Genomic DNA, 22295 nt, shown 5'->3' with positions numbered 1-22295 from the left:
TGGTTAGCATGTTGGCGTTACAGTCAAGAGATCATGGGTTCGTATCTCCGTTGGAACATCTCTGTGTGGAATTTGTATGTCGCTTGGGTTGTCTCAGGATACCACGCATTCCAAAAATATGCATGGTAGGTTAATTGGAGACTCTAAAGTGTCCATAGGTGTGAGTGTGAAGGTTTATTGGTCTATATGTGCCCGGCGATTGACTGGTGACCATTCCAGGGTGTACCCCACCTCTCGCCCTAAGACACCTGGGATAGGCTCCAGCAAACCTAGTGAGGTCCTCACATGTCCTAGCGAGGACAAGCGGTATAGAAAATAAATGGATGGATGGATAGATATGAATATCAATATCAACAATGTAACGATGCCCTGGCGACCAGTCCAGGGTGTACGCTGCCCAAAGCCAGCTGTGATAGGCTCCAGCATACCCCCGCGACCCTAATGAGGACAAGCGGCATAGAAAATGGATGGATGGACAATGAAACAGTTTGAACAACACATCGAAAAATACAGATATTTGTGAAAATGAACGTAGAATATCAATCCCACCACGCTTGTATCGACACGATACTAATACTACCCTTGGTACCTGTACTAGCAATATTTGAATCAATCCAGCCACCTCTACAGTTAAAGGTGCTGCCTGCCTTGGTTGGGGGGGTTGCTAACTTTTGAATATTCTGCAAGCATTATTAAAGCAGCTTCTTCCTGCTCCGACACTGCAAGCCAGGCCCCATGTAACCCACACAAACACACGTACACATTAGTTATGTCTGTTATCAGCTAATGATAGCGATTTGGCAAAAATGTAGCTACTAACGTGTGCTATCACTGAATGCATAGTCTATCATAATCACACAATTACTCCAAATTGTCGGTGGCTTCTCTGAGACTGCTTTTGTTCATGTGCATGTGCTATGGACACGTACGTAAATATGAGACAGCGGTGAGTGACATGAACACCAATCTTATTCGGGTTACATGAAAACTTGTATGTTTATTTTAAAATACTGTAAAAAAATGTTAAGTTGAGTTTGTAAATAAGACAACAATGTACACAATATATTTGAACAACAGAACAAAACACACACATATATTGGTGATAATAAACATAAAAAGCACTGTAAAATATTGATCTCATACCGCTAATATTGATCCGATACGGATAAAACGATCGGTATCGATATGATCGATATTTGCATCGATCTGCCGACATAGTTAACACATATGAAGAAACAACAACACCCTTTACGCTCAAAATCCTCCACAGGGGAAAGCACATGGTGTGTGTTTTGGGATGCGCGACACTTTTAATGCCATTAGGATCATCTATTATTCGTTGTCTCCCAGTAACATCTGCAGCAGTGGCCAAAGCCAAAAGCAGAGATTCAGATCGGGTTTCAGCTAAAGCAGCAATAGGAAGAGAAAGAAAGAGAAAACGAAAGAGAGAGACAGACAGAAAGAGAGAGAGGGAGCGAGAGAGAGGCTTAGTCAGTCTTAGTCAGTCTCCCTCCTCCCAAATCTAGAAAAGCTCACCGAGGAGGCGCGGCGAGAGGAATCCAGAGGAATTTCTGTAAGGAATATTTCCTTTCTTTTCCACCACCATCTCCCATCTCTCTTGCATTGCCTTTTTATTCCACAAAAAAGTGAAAAGTTGGAGGTGAGGCAGAAAGAAGGCAGGATCGATGATGGACGAGCAGCCTCGCTTGATGCACTCTCACGGGGTAGGCATGGCCGGACACCCCGGCCTGGCGCAGCATTTGCCGGATGGCACGGCGGGGACGGACGGCGAGGGAAGGAAGCAGGACATCGGAGACATATTACAGCAAATCATGACCATCACCGACCAAAGCTTGGACGAAGCACAAGCGAGGTGAGAATGCACTCACAACACGTGTTTGTTATTTTTTTTAAATATAGCAACAATAATAAAACATCACAACGTAAGGCATTCATGATGGATGCTTGCACTGAAGACTGCATGCTCCTCGGATAAAGAGAATTACGCCCACACGAGTGCTGGAAGGTTTCACAATTAATCGTTTAATTAATTAAAACTTCCCCCCCTTCCAAATATGACTAATTTGATATTTTTCCAGCTCCGTTCTACTTTCACTCAAACAAGCTTATCATCCTAATGACATGTTGCAGAGCCTCTCCTGCATAGTTAGTAATGTCATTTCAGATTTGAAACATAATATAAATGCATTATGCATTTGAGGTGTTGTGTGTTTACTGTGGTGGGGGGAAAAACTTAAAGTAATTATGGCGCAAATATAAAGCGTATTGAAATAGAAATTGCTGTTTAATGTGCTGATGATAGCTGGACATGTTGCATATCCTCATGCTTAGTTTCCAACTAAAACAGTCATCACTGTTGTCTCGCATTGTCTTAACTGTATGGATTACATTATATGAGCTTTTCCCCCCGGGTTTTTATAGCTATAGTTACCAGGTGTTTTTAACCATACAGTAAATACACAATGTAACACAACAACACTACTCAGTTGCACAACACCTAAAATACATACCACTACTGGAAACTATGCAAGGATGTGCAACATCTGTGCAGTACTTTACACTGAATACACAGTTATTGTTTTTTTTCCATACAGTAAATACAAAATGCATCACTACAACACTCCTCAGTTGCACAACATCTCAAATGCCTTTTGCATATGCATATTTTAAATACGAGTAGTAACACTGCTGGAAACTATGCAGGGGGGTGTGCAGCATGTCAATTTATCTTCAGAGGGAGTGATTTGTGACAAACCTTAAAAAGCAAATATATTGTTATTCTTCTAATTGAAGCTTGCTGCATGTGTTGCTCATCATCCTAGGTAGTTCCCAGTAGTGGTACTGTTGTACATGCAAAAATATACACGCAAAATGCATTTCTGAGACACTGTGCAGCTGACTTGTGTTTACTGTGTGGTAGGACATACCTACAACTATGGGTTAAATAGGAAAATATCACATAGTTGCTCTTTAATATTTACCACATTGATGATGTTGCACATCCTCCTCCTGCATAGTTTCCAGTTGTGGTACGAGTAATATTTAACAACATTTGAAGTGTTTGAAGTGTAACTGACTAGTGTTGTTGTGTTGCACGCTGCATTTACTGTATGATGTATGTGGTTTAAATGTAAAAAAAAAAATACATTGTTGTCCTTTAATGTGTTCCAAATGGAAGATTTTAGATGTTTTATGCTGAAAAAATTGTACCTTTTTGTTATGTTTTTCGTCTTTAATGCCTTGATCTAGTCTTTTCATAATCTTCAATAAAGATAAGTGGCTTGCGTATTATTCAAAAGTAGTATTTGCTATACTATGTGTACCTATTAATCAGGAAAGTGTCCTCTCTTTTTAGGAAACATGCACTGAACTGCCACAGAATGAAACCTGCTCTCTTCAATGTCTTGTGTGAAATAAAGGAGAAAACAGGTCAGTTTTATTTTCTTTCTATATATGTATGTATGTGTCTATCTATCCACCTATCCATCCGTCCATCTATCGATCCATCTTTCGATCTGTTGATCTGTCCATCTCGCTGTCATGTGCCATAATCATAAGCCACACACAGCATGTATTGCATTGTTTCTGTACATGTCGTGTCTCGGTGTCCCCTGACAAACGTCACACGCCACGCACGTGAGTCGTGGTGCGTCCCCAGCAGAGTGGCACACAATACACAGGAGTGTTTTCACGGTGACCGCTTGCCTCTTTCCGGGCTGGGCTTTCTCACCCTCTGTCAGCTCCCCTTGGCCGAGTTTGACGGTGTTTGCTAAGTGAGCTGTTTTACATGCAGAGGCTAGTCAGGGAGAGGAGTATGGTAGAGGGCGGGTGGGGGTGGAGGGGTGGGATTTTCTGTTTATGTTTGCAACAAGGGTCAAAGTCATGAAAAGGAATGTGTGAATTATTACTCACTTAGCAGCAAATTAAACCGGAGCGACTCACATGATGAAAGCCTGTGATTAATCTCGGGAGGGATATGGCCGAGCAGCGGCTCGTTTGAGAAATGGCTTTTCGAGGCTGGAAAATAAAACAAAGTCTGCAGTTTGACCTCGTCTTTGAGCTTGCGCCGCGAAAAAGCTGTCAGAGGTTTTTAAGACACCCTCGTCTTTGTGCGCGCCTGCTGTTGTTGAGTTCGCCGCCGCGCAGACAGCTGAAAATAAACACTTAATTCAACATGGACGTTTTATTCCTATGAGTCAGAGTTTGGCAGTGAGCGGAGAAGGGAACCAAAAGACACTGGAGGATTTTCTCCAGATTTATAAAGGTTAAAGAGTGCTCTCTCTCTTGCAAGGAGGAATCCATAGTAGGTTGGGGCCCTCTTTCTAAATTGCAAGGCTCGGAAAAGTGAGACAGTAATGCCTGGCTCTTTGTAAACTGTCTGGCGTCTCCCTGGGTTCAACTGGAGTTCGCTTTCCAAAAAGAAGAACAAAGTGACTTGGACCTTTTCCTGGCTGCTCCCTGTGCCTCCCCTTCCCTTCTCTTCCCACCATTCTTGGCAACAAAGGAGAGGTTCCCCATTTTCTGCACATATCACCACCAAGTTTGGAAATGATCCCCTTTGCTGTTTTTTTCCTCCAAAGTTAGAACATCCTTTCGCAGGACTTAATGGCGACCCTCGTCTTCAAAATCCGTTCACTGCGTGTGACAGAGAAAGTGAGTCAAACCTTCAGCATGGCATTTACAGCCAAATGTGCTGAGTGCAGTGTATGCGAGTAGCCTGTAATTTGTCAGGTCTGTATCCTCTTCATGTAGGCATGCACCGTGCTTTTTCTTTTTAAATTGTTGTCTAAAAAGCCATGCATATCATGCATCCCTATTGGATGAACTCTATTGACAGAGTTGTTCATCAAAATATACATCATCTTTGTATGAAATGTTGTGTTTTATACCATATAGACATTTTAGTCAGGATGGAGAGTTTCCAAAACTCAAATTTCAGACGGTCTCATTGTTTCATTTCTCATGTGTGATGTCAAACAAATTATGAATTACAATACCCACATTTCATGGTAAGGGGAGGTACAGGAATTTGTTGTCTGCTGATTGTCCTGTTAAAAGTATGAAGCTACGTAAACAGCCAATGAAAGATTTGAATCTTTTTTTAATTTTAATGTTCAGATTTCAGGACTACTCCAACTCCAGCCTGCTCTTTGTGTGTACCGATGAGTCCCCTTTTCCTCAACTTTTTCCTCACTTTTAATTCCATGTTGTGTTTGCCGTTCGTAGGTGGATTAGTGAGCAGGATTCGAAAAAACTATTTCGACAGAGGGGTGGTACATGGGCAAACGTAGAACTCATTAAGTTTGGATGCAGATCTGGTGAAAGGTGCTGATCCAGGAGTTTTTCGCTCCCTAGCTCCAGTCTATAATGTAACTCATGTAGTCATAAAAAGATTTAACCCAAACAAATGGCTGTATGATCACCTTAGGCATAAATATCATGGTTTCACGGGTAGGTATTTTAATTGTAGCTCTAAAATGTGTTATTTTGAAATGTCACTATTGAAAAAAAGAGAAAAAAACAATTCTGTTGAACATACAAAAAAAACGGGATGGAAGTGGAATATCTGTGCTTAAAATACATTTTGAAATATAACTGAATTCTTTCTCAATAAATCATAATACATAAATGCAGTTCTGAAGTCACAACAGCATAAATAATTTCTTAGTAAAAGAACAACACAAAATGCAATTAAATGCAATCACCAAGTGGCTCAAGAAGATCACAACATAAAGAACTGAAAAAAACCTTGCGATGTTACATTATTATTTCATAGCGTGGTGAATGTTCAGGTCACAACTTGAGATAGTTTTGTAGCGTTAAAGTAAAACGTAACATTACGCTTGTGCTTCTGTTCTTCGTGTCACGTTAGCTGGCTGGCGTTGCCACATCTTCCTCAGTAGCAAGTTTATAACATTTGTTTCACAAATGCCAGATGCAAATGGTAGCTAGCAAAGCGGAGGTGCTCCCGTAGATTATGTTCGATGTGTTGTCTCCTCTTGCTGCCGCCATGTGCAAGCACGTTTTGCTCCGTTGGGTGACCTTCTTCCTCCAAGTCATGGCCGTCTGTATTTTTACAGTAGCTGAAGTATTCTCAAACAACCGATTTGGTCGTTTTAGATGAAGGGGAAGTTCGGGGGACTTGCCTCCTTCAGCCTTGATACTAGGGATGTCCTGATGCACATTTTTTGGCTTCCGATCCGATTCGATTTCTTTTATAGTCTTGCCGAGCCGATCCGGTCACGATTTTTTCTTTTTTGTTTTTTAAATCTTTTGTTACTAACATGAATTTGTGGAATTGAATATGGTTATGAAAATAGCTCTTCAAAGCATTACAAATAATGCAAATTTACGCTGAATTTACTTTTTTATTACACAGCATGACCAACAATATTGTTTGGCTTTTGTAACAAATCACTGTGAGTCAGGTCCTTAATCCAATAAAAGTCCATCCAATAAAAGATAAAATAAGAAAAAATGGGTGTGCAAAATACTTTTAGGGTAGGACTAATCATTTCCCATGGTTATAGATACCGTTATTTTGTTTACACAATTAGACAATTGTGACAAAGACCGCTCTTATTGTGATGGTCGGCAATTGATGGTTGATTTGAGCTGGGTGCAAGAATAAATGGCCCTTTCTTCTTTTTTCACTCAGAACCTGCACATTGTGAGTGGGCATTATAAAATGGTCCTTACATTATAAAATGGTCCTTACATTAAAGCGGTAAAACACAGCACGGTGAGAATATCTGAGCCTGAGTTGCGCACACACATATACACACACACCTGCACTAGACAGTCTGCTAAACTAAGCTAACCCCGCTAGCTTCCATTCACGCTCCCTCCTTGCAACAGAGGAGTTTCTAAGGGTTTTCGCCACAGTTTTGACATGTTTAGTAATGTTTGTGATGAGATTCCGCCACGATTGAGCGGCCCGCACCATGATACAGCAGTCCGGGCACAGTGAGGGAGAACTACCGCTGTAGCTACGGACCTGAATATCCAACGTCCAAAGTGAAACTAACCACCACGGTACACTGCGAACATGTCTACATGATTGTGTTGCGTTTTCTTCTTGTTGTGGGTGGCGGGAGTCGAGTGGCAACCAGCTTTGAGGCGCATTACCGCACCGACCATGTTGGAGTGTGGCCCAGAGTTATGAACGTTATACGGAAACCGGATCGGCCCGATCGGCAGCAGATCCTGATCCTGAAGATCGAATCGGGACATTCATACTTCATACAGCCTGCAGACCTTTGCACAGGGGGCGGAGGGTTCATGATACTGCACACGACCTGAGGGATTTCTGACCTCCACTTTCTCTCATACCGCAGGAACAGCATGACGGAAAATTTTAGTGGTTTTGAAACCGTGACTCATATCGCGGTATACTTTGAAACTGGTGACCAGCCCATGCCTAGTGGCGCGAGAACCACAATTAAGGTTTCAGCCCTATAATATTCCTCACACACTTATTAAAGACTTTTACATTTTAAATTCTAAAGGTACTCACCACTATTTAATGATCAAAGATGATCCATAGAACAGACGGAATCTGAGTCAGTCACGGTCTAGCCTTTAGCCTGGTCCCTCACGCTAGGGCTACATCCGCGCTTCCTGTCTACTGTGGCTAGTGGGGGTACGCGGCTTCTCTACGCCGCTGGTTGTCCCGGGTAGCTGTCCGAGAAGTTTCTCCAAGCCGTGCCTACATAATCCACACTGCTTGTTTGTGGGAATTCCAGTAATGACTTATGATCATGTGTATATGACAGCCTATTTTTGGAGAAACAATTCAATAAATAATAAAAAAATATATATATATGTATACTGTATATATTTTTTTTACCAACAATCTGCAAATTTGCGGGGACGCAAACGCTGAATCACGAACATGTGTGAATGAGTGAATTTCCCCGCTGTGGGATAAATAAAGTACAAATACAAATGTGGGGATCCACTCTATATCCACTTTAAAAAAATGGTTGCCTTTCCAAACGTGCGTGTGCCTCTACTTTTGGGCTGCGTGAGTGTTGACAGCAGCAATATGAGACATTGCAGCGGTGAGGTGTCCACTGGCGAGCAGCTGACAAACAAGGCGGGAGCGCATGCCTATGGTGGGGTAAAGCAGGCCTTAACTGATGACCCCGCCCCTCCCCGTCCGCCGTATATTTGTGCCAGGGTCATGTTGGGAGTATTTAGCAAGCTGCAACAAGCTCTGCTTCATGCAAAAAAAAAAAAAAGGAAAAAAAAACAACCACATGAGCCTTGTGTCACCACTTGAAGGCTACCCCTTCCCCCCACCTCTTGTTTTCAAAAGACCATCATTGTTTTAACAGTTCCTGAGAGCACTGAAGACTTTGCTTTCCTGTTCTTGCCTCACATCCTGTGAAGCGGCTTGCACGTACAGGTTAAAGGAAGACAAGCTAGACACCAAGTTTGTGTTTCTGGGTGTCATATTTCAGACCTACGCTTTCCCTCTCTCTTCGTTTCTTTGTCTTTCCATCGAAGGACTGTTTCATCGGGCCGCTTTGGTGTCAGCAGCCTCACATTACCCACATGCAGGTCAGAAGGGGAGCTCCTGCACGACTAATGTGATCAGACGGATAATGCATTACGCTGCTTGAACCTATCAAAGCCGGTAGACCTGCTGAATCAGTCCATCTAGCTAACTGCGCCCCCTCGCCGCTAATTAGACACGAGCACGCCTTTCAGTTGATATGGTCACTTTCACACTTGGTGCTGGACGAAGCAGTTTTTAAAATTTGGGTGCAAAGCAAAGGCAAGCAAATGTGCTGAGTTGTGCCCTCAGTGTAGTTTGATGATGTCCTTCTCCATTAAAATGCAGCAGAAATTGCCCTGGTGATGTCGTCCAATAGACTTATTGTGTGTTGTTGTGATTACTTGGACCAGGGGTGGCCATTATGTCGATCGCGAGCTACTGGTAGATCGCCAAGGTAGTTTGGGTCGATCACGTAAACGTCACTTTGTAGTTGTCATATGACATCAGTCAGATGACATTAAGCTCCCCTCCTGATTCGCGCTTGCTCCCCCGCAGCGTTTCAAGCTACACATGAAGATGCAACTTTCATCTTTATTATTGTGATTATGGGTGAACTAACTCAGCGGTAAGATGCCTATATCTATAACAAAAGTTATCTGTTCACTTGTAGCGGCTAGTTACGTAGAAAAAAAGTGTACTGTTTACTGGCTTTGCTTCGCATCATGAACTCTACTACAGAAATCATAGTTTTCTACACGATCGCTTTTTAAACTATTATTTCATGATGAAATTAAAAATGTGCCCATTGGTGAAACCTTTTCAATATGTTGCCTTGACTTCGGCTGCATTGTCTTTTGCATCGTCATTTTAAATTCTTGTATATCGGTAATGTTTGACAGCAAATGCTAACTGGATGTAATACATGAACTGTGTGCCCTAATGAACGTTAAATAGCTAATTTGACTGACATATTACCAGTACTCAGGTTATGTACACAACTATTTAGGAGTTACGTGTAATTACAGTATCTTTATTTCCATATTGAAGTGAATTATGATAGCGACGACTTTGATTACCTGTAAACTTTGAAAATGTGAATGTAAAATACTAATCATTCATATTTACAATAGAATTTCAGAGTTTACTGGTTATATTTTGTATATGTTATATGTTTTATAGAAAGAGGTAGATCATTTTGACTTGTACAAGTACTTGCATGCTGAGAAAGTGTGTGCACTCCAGATATACATGTATAACCTGCATAAATACCTACTCATATTTTTTTTTAAATAAATATAGTAAATATATACTTTCTATATTTATAGTAGTAGGTAGATCTTTGGGACTTGGTCGTTTAAAAAGTACCTCAGAGGCTAAAAAAGTGTGAGCACCCCAGACTTAGACACTAGTGGATAATTAATGGATAAAGATTAATTGAGATTCAAGACGATAGATGATTCTCAGCTGTAGTTGGCATAAGGCTATGTCTACTCTGTGGTGACTGAGAAGTATACAGAAAACCCATTTACAAACTTAAAAACTAATTTCTATTTGGAAAATGAAAATGTACACATTTAATGCAAAGGTGATTGTCTTCTGCATGTCGTGTTAAAAGTATGTAGCTAAAAACCCAATGAAAACATGTTTTATTAGGCCATGTTTATAGCCTGCATCTCTATCGGTCAAAAATGTACTTTTGATATGACATTTTGTCTTTTAAACCATACAGACTCAATTTTTATTTTTGGTCTTTTTTTTTTCACTGTTATCATTCAGTAACGCCACCTCTGCTTCTCCATTTTCTATTTTTACGCAGCGTGAATTCAGTGTTTAATTTGCCGTTGGAGGGTTGATGAGTTTGTAAGTAGGATTAGACAAGAAATACATTTCACAAAGACTTGGTAGAGGTGTGGCGCATGAGCAGTGGAAGAAACCACTACATTTTGATGCAGATTTGGTTTGGAGGAATGTTTCACTTATGGCTGGAATGGTCCAGTCTATCCCCAAATGGAATACATTTATTAATAAATTGTTCTTCTTCAGGCATCTCATGTTTTAAAATGGGTAGGTGTTATAGCCGCACTTGTTGTTTTGGCATGCACATAAGACCCTGCCAATGCATTCCAATGGACTGAAATGTTATTAAAACACTGCTAATTTGGAAGGAATGGAGAAAAACATTTATTTCCCCCAAAAAACACCAAATGACCCTTCATTTGTAACAGTGATGGAGCTACTTGTTGAGGCGGTGGACCGACCGGTCACTATGGCTCCCTCCGCTGCTGTTTTTCAGTATTTAATTGACATGGCTGTCCATGATGAGTTCAGAGGTTAGTGTTGCCTCTCTTTGTTACCCTCTGCTCATCTCCACTGACAGATGGAGGCATTAGTCTCCAATGTGGTGCTGTCCTGAAACTAATGGCTATGTCCTTGGTGTCCTCGTGCGATCTGCGGGACAGTATATCTGTCCCTGGCTTGGAAGTGCAGAAGCAGCAGTTTATCCCCCCCCCATACTCCCCCCCACCACTAACCCCTCATCCCTCCCATGTTTTAGTTTCCACGGAAATAAGGCCGAACAGGACCCTGTCTGTTCTCTCATAAATAACTTAATATAAATAACTTCAAACGTGGCAGTGAAGTTTTCCTGAGAAAATGCTGCTGTGCTTTGATTTGCGAGTTTATAGGGAGCGTTCACCAGAAATATGAATCTAAGTGAATAAGAATAAACATGTGACGGTCCCAAGCGGGGACGCGCTGACTGTCAGTTTGCTTTTCAAGTGACTTATATCATACGTGGGTTCCCGTTTAGCCTTTCTTGTTTATGTTCTTGTACATGCAGCACTGCTATCACGCGTGTCTTTTCTCCCCTCTGACGTGTACTCACTCGCAATTAGGCTGGCTAATATATTATGCAAATGTTGACTGGCTTAATTGAGACATGTTAATCATGTTTTAAGAGGCTAATTATGGCCGTGTATATGTGAGGTGGGAGTAGTAATTAGCCGTGATAACAGATCTGGCTGAGGGATGGTCATCTTCCGGCTGTCAACGTATGGCAAGGTGTTTGTTTGTCGCTCTTTTTTTTGAGGATGTCATTTTTTCAGTGCATTGCTTCTTCATCTATCGTTTCCTGTACTTCTTCTCTCTGTGGTTATCTGATGCAGCAGTCCTGGCCGCTTTGCACGCTGGTGCTGTGTTCTTCTTAGTCGTCTGACAGAGATCATATTCTGATCCATTACGCTAAGAATGCCTCTCCACTTATCGAATATAAAATTGCTTTAGAGAGGAAATTTGCTGGATGGCGGAGTGGAGTTCCTCTATTTTTATCAGATGCTTGTCTCTGGAGCTGCTTTTAGTGTCTTCCAGAAAGCTTAGCTGACATTACTGTAGTTGCCGTGGTTTTTTGATATTGGTGTCGTTTAGATTTGATTGGATTTTCAGAGCTCCTTTGGAATTTGCACAAAGCATTGGACTGTTGGGACGTCGGCCGTGCGTCCGCTCATATTGTTGCAGTTGAGACACTTATAACTGATGTGCTCCCACAGGATGAGTCGTGCACCTCGGAATTATACTGTTTAGCTTCTCATTGGTCACATCAGCCCTTTTTGCGAATTTCAAATAGAATACCGCATGTATAACTCCAGTCTTGTTGGCGGCTCAAATGCATGTTACAAAGTGGTTGCTAAACAAAATAAATGATAAATAAAAACACACCTCAATCTGCTCCTTCATCCAGATTCATGGCAAATATGTCCTTTTGAGGAAATTGGTTTTGTATTTTTTGACTGAGAGGAATTCTGCTCATAATATAATATTGATGTGTTGAAATGCACTGCACATGGTAGCATTAACTGTTAGCCCGATTAAGTGTACATTTCGTGGCAAGCGGCCTGAAATGATAGCAAGACCTTCAATTGAATTCTTAAAATAATAAGCAGCTAGCATATTACAGTGCAGTGTTCCCTCGCTACATCGCAGTTCACCTTTTCGTGGATTCGCTGTTTCACTGATTTTTTTTTTTTAACAGCGTATGAACACGCATTGTGTTCTGCGTCCTTCTGGTGTATTAGAGTGATCTAATCGGTGCGCTATTGTACGCGTTTCAATCAATCTCCTTTGTGCCGTCGCTAGCCAACTAGCTTAACTGCGTGAGCTGCTTGCTAATCGGCAATAAACAATAGAAGAAGAAGAAGCAGCTAACCGGCTAAATGAGTCTTCGGTTCAAGGAGTAGGCCGAGGAGGAGGACGACGGCAGGAGTAATATGTTTTAACTATTATTACTACTCCTACTATGCGTGAGTCACTTAATAATTTGTGTGTCCAACCTAGTAGACTGATCATTAAAATTCAAATGAAATTTCAACTTTGAGAGTGTTTAAAATGTGACGAAATGTTAATGCCTGTCTGAGAAAAGTGTATAAAGTGTTTCACCTATTGCGGGCTATTTTGGGAAACTATCCCCTGCGATAAAAGAGGGAATACTGTACAAACGACAAATGACAGGAGTGAGACTATATATACTGTACACATATACATATATATAGTGTATTTATAATTTTGATGTATATATATATTGTATACTTTTTTCCTAGGCATATATACAGTCATGGAAAATATTATTAGACCACCCTTGTTACTTCAGTTTCTTGTTCATTTTAATGCCTGATACAACTAAAGGTACCTTTGTTGGGACAAATATAACAATGACAACAAAAATAGCTCATAAGAGTTAAATTTTTTGGCAGCACAAAGCTGCCAAGTGATTGACCCCTAAACCTGATAAATGGTTGGGCCACCCTTGGCAGCAACAACTGCAATCAAGCGTTTGCGATAACTTGTGATGAGTCTCTTATCGCGCTGTGGAGGAATTTTGACCCACTCATCTTTGCAGAATTGTTGTAATTCAGCCACATTGGAGGGTTTTCGAGCACCAACTGCCTTTTAAAGGTCATGCCACAGCATCTCAGTAGGATTCAGGTCAGGACTTTGAGTAGGCCACTCCAGAGTCTTCATTTTGTTTTTCTTCAGCCATTCAAAGGTGGACTTGCTGGTGTGTTTTGGATCATTGTTCTGCTGCAGAACCCAAGTTAGTTTCAGCTTGAGGTCACGAACAGATGGCCTGACATTTTCCTTCAGGATTTTTTGGTAGACAGCAGAATTCATGGTTCCATTTATCACAGCAAGTCTTCCAGGTCCTGAAGCAGCAAAACAGCCCCAGACCATCACACTACCACCACCATATTTTACTGTTGGTATGATGTTCTTTTTCTGAAATACAGCCTTACTTTTACGCCAGATGTAATGGGACACACACCTTAAAAAAACGCAAACTTTTGTCTCGTCAGACCAGAGAGTATTTTCCCAAAAATCTTGGAGATCATCAAAATGTTTCCTGGCAAAATTGAAACGAGCTTTAATGTTCTTTTTCTTCAGCAGTGTTTTTTGTCTTGGAACTCTGCCATGCAAGCCATTTTTGCCCAGTCATGAACACTGACCTTAACTGAGGCAAGTGAGGCCTGCATTTCTTTGGATGTTGCTGTGGGGTCTTTTGTGACATCTTGGATAAGTAGTCGGCTAATTTTAGTTAGATCCTGCGCAGGTTCACGGCCGAGACCAGGGCTCTTGGCTGAAAAAGATTGGTGACCACTGCTGTACAACATGCAGTGATTTTTGACCGGACAGTGTCATGTGTCATGTTGAAACATGGATGTGGTTCCCCATGTGTTTTAATGAACACATCATTTAGCATCATTTTTTGCCGTGTTTACATTCAGTGACGGTGTGGCCATCTCTTTATGTGTTTATGTTCTGTCAGCACGTTGCGATATGTTAAACAGGTGGAGTTTATGTGCTTTGTTATCATACATAGAGTCTGCTAGCTTTGGGCCATAAGCCAAAAGGGTACGTCAGGGACGTCATGCAGCCCCTACCGTGGTGCGCGTACCCTCTTTTTTCAGTTTGGACACACGCAAAACAAACTCAACAGTACAGAAACATTATAATTTTGGCCATTGCTCAGAAAGAAAGAAAAGATCAGTCAGAAAGCTTCAGTGCTGGGTGAGTGCCAGTCAGGTGGTTAATAATATCAAAACCTATTTTTGCTTGTTGGATAGTTAAGGCAACTCTATTTGTTTAACATGCTAGTATTTTGCCCAAATGATGTGCAGAATGAATATACAGTATAGATGTGTAATATATTCATAATATAGACCACATGCGTGTGTATATTGTGTTTGTTAAGATATGCTGTACCTACATTTAATTTAGTATTCACCTGCAGGTGTACTTTGTATACAGAGATAGAGTAATTGTAACCCCTCTTTTTTTTCCTCATCCAAGTTTCAATACTTAAGAAATAATAATAAAAAAAACATTTTTATTATTTATTTTTGTATTAAAACAAAACTGACTAAAACTAGATTAAAACGTTTTTAGTTTTATGTCAATTAAGGTCAAGGTAAAATTTATTTCTCTAGCACATTTCCAACAGTAAACTGCCCAAAGTGCTGCATAGCAGCCAATAAACACAAAACTACACAAACATACCCAATAATATAACATACAATTAAAAATACAGTAAAAACAATACACAAAAAAGTACTAAAACAGGACTAAAACTAAAATGTGACTAATAAAAGAAGCATTTTTGTCCAAAAGACCAAGACAAAGACTTAAAATAAAACGGCTGCCAAAAACAACACTGCACAACAAGCCAGAATGCGTAGGTTTCTTCCTTTTGTGGAAATGAAAAATTTTCCAAAAAACTTTAGCTAACAATTTAGCTAACAATTCAATCAAAAGCATTAACTTCTTGCTGTTGCTGGTAATGATCCGAGAATGAATTATTCGAACAATATGCAGTGCATCATTCTGCGAGCTGTTTACATCCAGATAGCAGTGTTCATTTTAAGATAGACGACGAATGACAGGGTTTGACTCCTGTCAGCACACCTCTCACGGTGCAATTTAACACATTTAACACAATAATGCACCTACACACCAGGTCTACCAATACTGTAAATCACAACATGTCCAATCAACTATTTACACATGTGGAACGCTACCATTTCCCCCCTGCCATGATGCCTTGCAGCTTCGTCAGCTGTGGTGCATGCTACTTTATAGAAGAAAGGCAATTTTTAAATTACTGACTTATAACGCCATATTAAAACGACACTTCATAGCAAAACTAGAGCGTGCAGGTGTACCTAATGTTGGGTCCACTCAGCATATACATCTTTATTTGCGATTGTCTTTGATGGAGGTGATTGCCCTGCCATTTTTTAACCTTTAAGTCAAGGTGTGGGGTCTCATTCCTCTGGCACCCTGCCACAGAGATGTAAGTGGCGTGTTGGCAGCATGCTGGGATCGTACAAAGCAAATCCCCCCACATACACACACTCACACACACACACACACACACAACAACACTACTGCTCTGGCTTTAGATGAGGAGTCAAACATTAGATGGCAAGCACTCTTCTCCTGGCTGGTTTACTAAAAATGACATAAATTAATACATGCTGCTTAAACAGGACTAAGATTAATGGTCGCCTTCCGCATGGGCTCACATCCACTGTCAGTCGCCGCTTGCCACCCAGATGGAATCAACACCAATCAATGAGGCTGCGCCACTCTGCCTCCATATCCACCACACACACACATGTACGCACACACACACACATTTAAACACAGTGTATATACATTGCACATGCCGTCAGACACTTGCACACGAAGACAAATATACTGCATGTCTCTCCTGTATCCATATCCCATATTACTTCCCATACAAACGCTCGCTCAGGTGCCACCAAGTGAGATGGGGGGGTGCTGGGTAGAAAAGCAGTGGGGGCTGATGGCTCCGTCGTGATTGGATGTTTCAATTACTGCTAGTAATGCCACAGTGTAGTGAGTCACGCAGTGCAGATAGCGCCATTTATTTTAATCAGGGGAAGGGAGAGATGGGTGTGGATGTGTTTCCATCGTTTCAGAGTACTTGCACATTTAGATGCAGGGGGAGTGTGCGCTCTCCCTCGCTCTCTTTTGCACACATACCCACACACACATTTACACACACACACTCAGGTGGATTGAGAGTAGAGAGGTTGCCGTGGGTAACGCATAGCGACAAGCTACTCTCTCTGCGAGCTATTCTAATTTATGTTAATAAACCTTTCCGTTGCCGTGAGAGACAAAGGAGGCCACAGATGAGCCTGGGTAACCTCGGCACCGTCGCACAAAGAACGAGAGAGGAAAAAAAAGGAGGGAAGAATTTGTGAACTGTAGAGAAAGACACAAATACTTTAGCGCAGAGGGATGTTAAATTTAGACACACTTTTTTTTGTGGCTGGAAAATCAAACAGCCTCATGCTGGCAATCTGCAGAACGGCACCTGCTGTTTCCGCCTATGTGTGTGTTGTAAGGGAGGCTGGGGCTCTCTTGGGATTGGAACCTGCATTTTTGGATGGCTTCCCACAGGGCAGATGTGACACCACAGGTAGCGTTTAGCACAGCGGGGACAAGAGCATGAGGTGCAGAGGTCAGAGCTTGGGCCACGAAGGTCATCTTAGGCAGGCATGGAAGGGCTGTAAGGGTGCATTCACGCTTGTTATGTTTGGTTCGGTTACAAGGAACACTGGTGCATTTGCTCTGCTAGTACAGTTTGTTTGGTCAAGTTAGAACGCTATCATCTGAATTCTAGTGTGCTCCAAACAGGTGGACCCAGACTGCTTGAAAGATTGATCTAGGTCCTTTTGGAAGCTCAAATGTGAATGCTACATGGACCACAGACCAGTGTTAGAATGATAGCTAACTGCTACAGAAATTACGATGTAAGGGAAAATACCTTTGAAGGGCTGTTTCTCTGCTCTGCTCTTTAAAAGTGTGTTTTAAAAGCTTTTTGTGAAACCCATATCACAGAATATTAAAGTAATATTAAAATAACCAACGGATTCAACCCAGCCGATGGCATTTTAGTTTGGAATATTTGAGTTACGCCACGTAATACTGTATGTCACGAAAGCCCAATTAAGCCCAATCAAATCCCTACTTTTATGCATATGTTCTTTACTGCACAGCTTTTGGTACCACGACCAGAGTACCAAACCACAAGTGTAAGCCTAAGCCATTTTGTGAACACTAACATTTAAGGCATACATGACAAGGTTTGACGGGCTTTGAACAAAGAAATAATTGTGACTAAGGATAGTTTTCACTGATCAATTCACTTACTGTTCCTTCAAAAAGTCCAATTTGGGAACTTTCTTTGTGTTAGTGTTTCTTAGGGAATGTCAGTCTTCATAATGTTTTGTTTGCAGTTCAGAAATGAAAGGAGAAGACATTTATTTTGTCGACAATTGCAGTTGTTCTTTGAGGGTAGGTTTGCTTGTAGCTGTTTCTGCTCCAGTTAATTTACAGTGGAACCTTCCTACCCGAATCTCCAATTTGGCAGCTCTTTATTTGACAGGAGCCAATCATGAGCTATGAAAAAAGTCATGACAAGCTTGCCAACCCATTGGAAATTGCAGGAGGTCATTACTCAATATAACGGTCTCACGGTGTCATCTTACAACAATATTGAACTCATCACACAGCAACTTAACACTAAAAATGTACCTAGGAAATATACATTACCAGCACCATTACGTGTTTAAAATAACAAACAGCAGCTATTTTAACATCTACCCATAATGCATTACTGCAAGAAGAGCAGTTCATTGGAGGACAAGCAGTACAGAAAATGTTGGATGGAGCTGCAATGCTACCTATGTCCACCCGAGGGAGCCAGAGGACCCAGAGCCCAGAGGAAGGCTGATGTCATTGCAGCACCTCAATGAATGCGTTGCTCAGATGCAATAGATTATGGGAAAACTTGAAAAGCGTTCTTTCTTTCATTTTAAACTCATATTGGTACATGTTTCTATATTTGTCAGGTACACCTTTTGAGTGTTAAGTGGCTGTATGATGAATTTTGTGTTGTTTGTACTCTTAGTAAGATGCCACCATGAGTTCGGCTGTTATGGTGTTATACTGTTATACAGTATATAATAACTGCCTGCGCTTTCCAATGGGTTCACAAGCTTGTTCTGAGTGCACTGATTGCTTGTGATTGGCTCCTGCCAAAGAAAGAGCAACCGTTTCGTCACTGACTTGCGAACGGCACAGTAATTAAACAATTAGTAGTAGTTCTTAAGTAATGGAGAAGTCACAAGATTAGAATTTACCCTTAGATTATCCGCACCACTGTATAAGCCACAGGGTTCAAAGTTTAAGAAAAAAGTAGCGGCTTATACACCAGCATTTACGGACTTTTCCAGGGTTAAAGTGTTGTTACGCTAGCATTCTTAAAGGCCATAGAGTACCATTGTACCATTAATACATCGATATACATATCATTTTTAACAATAAGTACCACACAAGTGTAAACGTGAAAATAAAAGCTTGCCTCTTTAGCATGTTGGTACTCCTAGCAACTAACAATAGCAGCAAGCCAGTTAGCGGTTAGCACTCATAGCTAATGCTAGTTATTGCTTTGATGCTGGCTGAAATGGAATGTAAGTATAATTAAGTAACATTAAGTGTTATGCAAGTGTAAAAATAAGGAGAGGAAGGCCTGGTTACTGCTCGAGCTTGAGAGGTGAGTCACTTCCCAGTCTCCACTCTTGTTGTTCTTTGTGTATTATTGATTTCGACATATTATTGCTTATTGTTGCTTGAGCCGTATTGTATTGAGCAGTCGGGACAGACACGTGCAGCGTTTTTGTTTGTCGGAATAAGTGCCGTCTCTTGTTGTGTGGATATAATCACGTTTTGTCTTTGCTATCACTGTTAAGCTTCTGCAGAAGCTTCACGAATAAGCTATAGAACAAGCAAATCACGTGTGTGGAGTTAATCTTTAAGATGCTCACCAGGTGATTTTTTTTTACTTTGGAGGATGATTTGGTCCAACTTCTAACTATAAAAGACTATAGTGTGTTTGACGTCTGAGATATCACTGTTTTTGGGTGTAAATCATCCTGAATCCTACAACATCTGTGAATATATTCGGTGTTTTGCTTTTTCATGTCATCATTTTACATAACAGAATTGCTATAGCAGGACTGTCATACTGCAGATGCCTCATTACTTGACTTGTTTGCAGCATTTTGTAGAAACAGTTTCTCTGTACATAATACCTAATAATGTGTTTCTCTCAATGCATAATTCCTAATGATGCATCGATGCTGTTCTTTGTCTTGACCCCCAAAAAGAGTCACTTTGTCGTCCTGTGTTCTCCATCTTGCCTTGAGCTGTGTTAGTTCTGGACAGTTAACTTCTTCTGAAAAGATCTAAATTGCACTCATTTTCTTACTTGGGAATCATCAGCAACTCATAAACATTCGAGCAGACTCCCCCATTAGCACACAAAGAGTGAACCCTCAAGGGATCAAAACTTTTGAGAGGTAGTTTACAATACACAATATCGTCTAATTACAAAGAAATTACAATAATTCTTAGTAACACACAGAGTAATGACACCATAACAGTAAAAGTCTTGCAGCCTTTGTGCTAAAATGTGAGCCAAAAAAACAGTGTTGTCTTGGTGCTCCGTTTTTAAACTGTGTGCATTTTTGTGGCGAGGATCAACTTTGTCATGCGGTGTACATATTTTATGCATGTTAGCAAAACTTCCAGCTCAACCATCCAACCCAAAAATGATGCAGAAAGCCTCCTCATTAAAGCAACAGTTAGTTTTTTTTGTTTGCTTGCCTCACGGTTGCTGTAACTAAAAGTAACTAAAAACTAAAGTAACTAAAAGTATAATGACTATACATCCAAAATACCAATGAAAAGGCATGTCTTGAAGTACACGTTAGTTCGGAACAACTAACATGCACACAAGTCTGAATGCGAAAGTTAGCGCTCATGCCAGCGCAATGGCACACGTTTGTACAAACTGTGACAAACTTGTTGATACTGGATCAACAGCAGCACCTCTGCTGGTTGCAGCAAAGTAGAGTGCTTGATTTTGCAGTAATCACTTGAAGAAGTGATTAATCAACAGTCAATTCCACACAATCGATTCAAATCACAGATTCAAAATATTACAAAGCTATAAAATTAGCTTGTTTACCATCATTTATGTACCAGTTATTTTGACGCTACGGTCAATTTCTACATACTGTAGCTTTAAGTGCTGTGCTGTTATTGTACTTCCATTGTGTCATCCATTCATCACGAGACGGAGGCTCGCAGCACTTGTTGCTATTTTCCCCTTATAATCACAATCAGAGACGCGACCCCATGGCTCTCTTCATCCCCGGAGGCCAACGTCTCGTCTCCTATTACATTTTATTCATCTCGCAAACGGTGCCACCTTGTAGCCCATTTTATTGGACACGGTCCTTCAGCACCGTGTTTAGCAGTCCAACCCCCCCCTCCCTAAAAGGCATAAAATTCATTTATGCTGCCATTACTTGAGTTTATAAAGAGGCTCACCCGCCCTCCCCTCTGCTAGGCTACACCATCCCCACCAATAAGATCATATTGATAGATTGATATTGGGGCGAGCTGTCACATGATAAAGGCACTGAGGTTAAGAGCTTCTTGGATAGTTTAACCTTGATAAAACAGTTGTTTCACTGAGGCTGATTTAGGCCCATCCGTCTTCATCCGTCAGGGCCCTGCCGAAGTATGCAAATGAGGGCGGCGGAGGGAAGCGCCGTGTGCAGTTAAATGGGGCGTTGCGAATGTGCGGTGTACCGCGCCGATGGGGTGATACTACTTACTGTCCAAATTTAGTGTGTCTCTCCTGAAACGTCCTACACGCCCGGGCCCCCCACCGTCTGCATTTCAAGAATATATACGAGCGAGCGTAAAGTGATTACATCTGTGGCAGCGCTTTATGTGTGCACATGGCTTCTATTTTTGATGGATGAGCTGGGATTTACTCACTGCTCTTTTTTTTGTGCGTGTGCAGTATCTGTATTTACATGTCGTGAATGTGTTTGTGTGTGTGCGTGTGTGTGTGGGGGGTGGGGGTTATGGCACACCAGAGCCATACATTTTGGAATATGGTTGTTTATTGCGCTAATTAGTAAGTCTGGAGGTGCGGGGGTAATAATCTTTATGATAATATCTGTTTATGCCTCAACACAGCTCTTCATTTACGCTTTATGTTGCTCTCGGGTAGCTTCGTTTGCCTGATTAGTTTTGGACCTACTCAGCAACATTAGGGTTTTGTTTTTTGGACTCTTTCATGTGCAGGCATATTGATTGATTCCTCATTATTTTTTTCTCCTCCTCACAACTCATTTCCAGCACCAAGGCTAGAAACAGATCCCACGTCTGCACTCGGCTGTCTGACTTGCCACTGCACACATAAAGCTGTCAATCACCCGCGTTCCTGCTTGCCCTTTGTTATGGAACGCCAACTCCGTGGGTGGGTCCTTTGGGTGATAGATGGCACCGAGAGCCTATCAGACTAGCAGGAGCATCCGTCTCTGTCTGGAGCCTGTTAAACAAGCTTGGGAAAGCAGCCATGTAGCCCTAACCACTACTGGCCTCCACTAAAAAACCCTATTAACATTAATGAAGGATAGCTTTAAAAGTTCTCCACTAATAGGCTTCAGTTGGATTTATGAGTTAGGTAGTTTGCCAGGGAGTACGTCATGAGAAATGTCACAGGTAGATAAATGGAAATGAGCGTCAAAAAGGTCCCTGAATGCTGTTTTCCGGAAACTTCCGAAAACTCCATCATTTGCCTTCCAGCTTTAAAGCCGGCATCAGACTG

At 41.4% G+C, this 22295-nt stretch overlaps 1 protein-coding gene across 3 annotated transcripts in view; it reads left to right on the top strand.

The window, feature by feature from the left end:
• Positions 1 to 1294: 1294 nt before the first annotated feature.
• The window catches only part of LOC129169699 (pre-B-cell leukemia transcription factor 1), a 91623-nt gene continuing 70622 nt past the window's right edge, over positions 1295 to 22295 (top strand). The window contains exons 1-3 of one of the 3 annotated variants that reach the window (XM_054756348.1): positions 1297 to 1573; positions 1648 to 1873; positions 3377 to 3450. In XM_054756348.1, coding sequence (XP_054612323.1) covers positions 1686 to 1873; positions 3377 to 3450 — 262 coding nt within the window. In that variant the 5' untranslated portion in view covers positions 1297 to 1573; positions 1648 to 1685. Of the gene's footprint in view, positions 1874 to 3376; positions 3451 to 22295 lie in introns of all 3 variants that reach the window. The other 2 variants (XM_054756357.1, XM_054756338.1) reach the window with 2 other exon arrangements.

Source organism: Dunckerocampus dactyliophorus, chromosome 2 (genome assembly GCF_027744805.1).
Source record: "Dunckerocampus dactyliophorus isolate RoL2022-P2 chromosome 2, RoL_Ddac_1.1, whole genome shotgun sequence".
Classification (NCBI taxonomy): domain Eukaryota; kingdom Metazoa; phylum Chordata; class Actinopteri; order Syngnathiformes; family Syngnathidae; genus Dunckerocampus; species Dunckerocampus dactyliophorus.
This window is presented reverse-complemented; position numbering and strand designations above follow the sequence as displayed.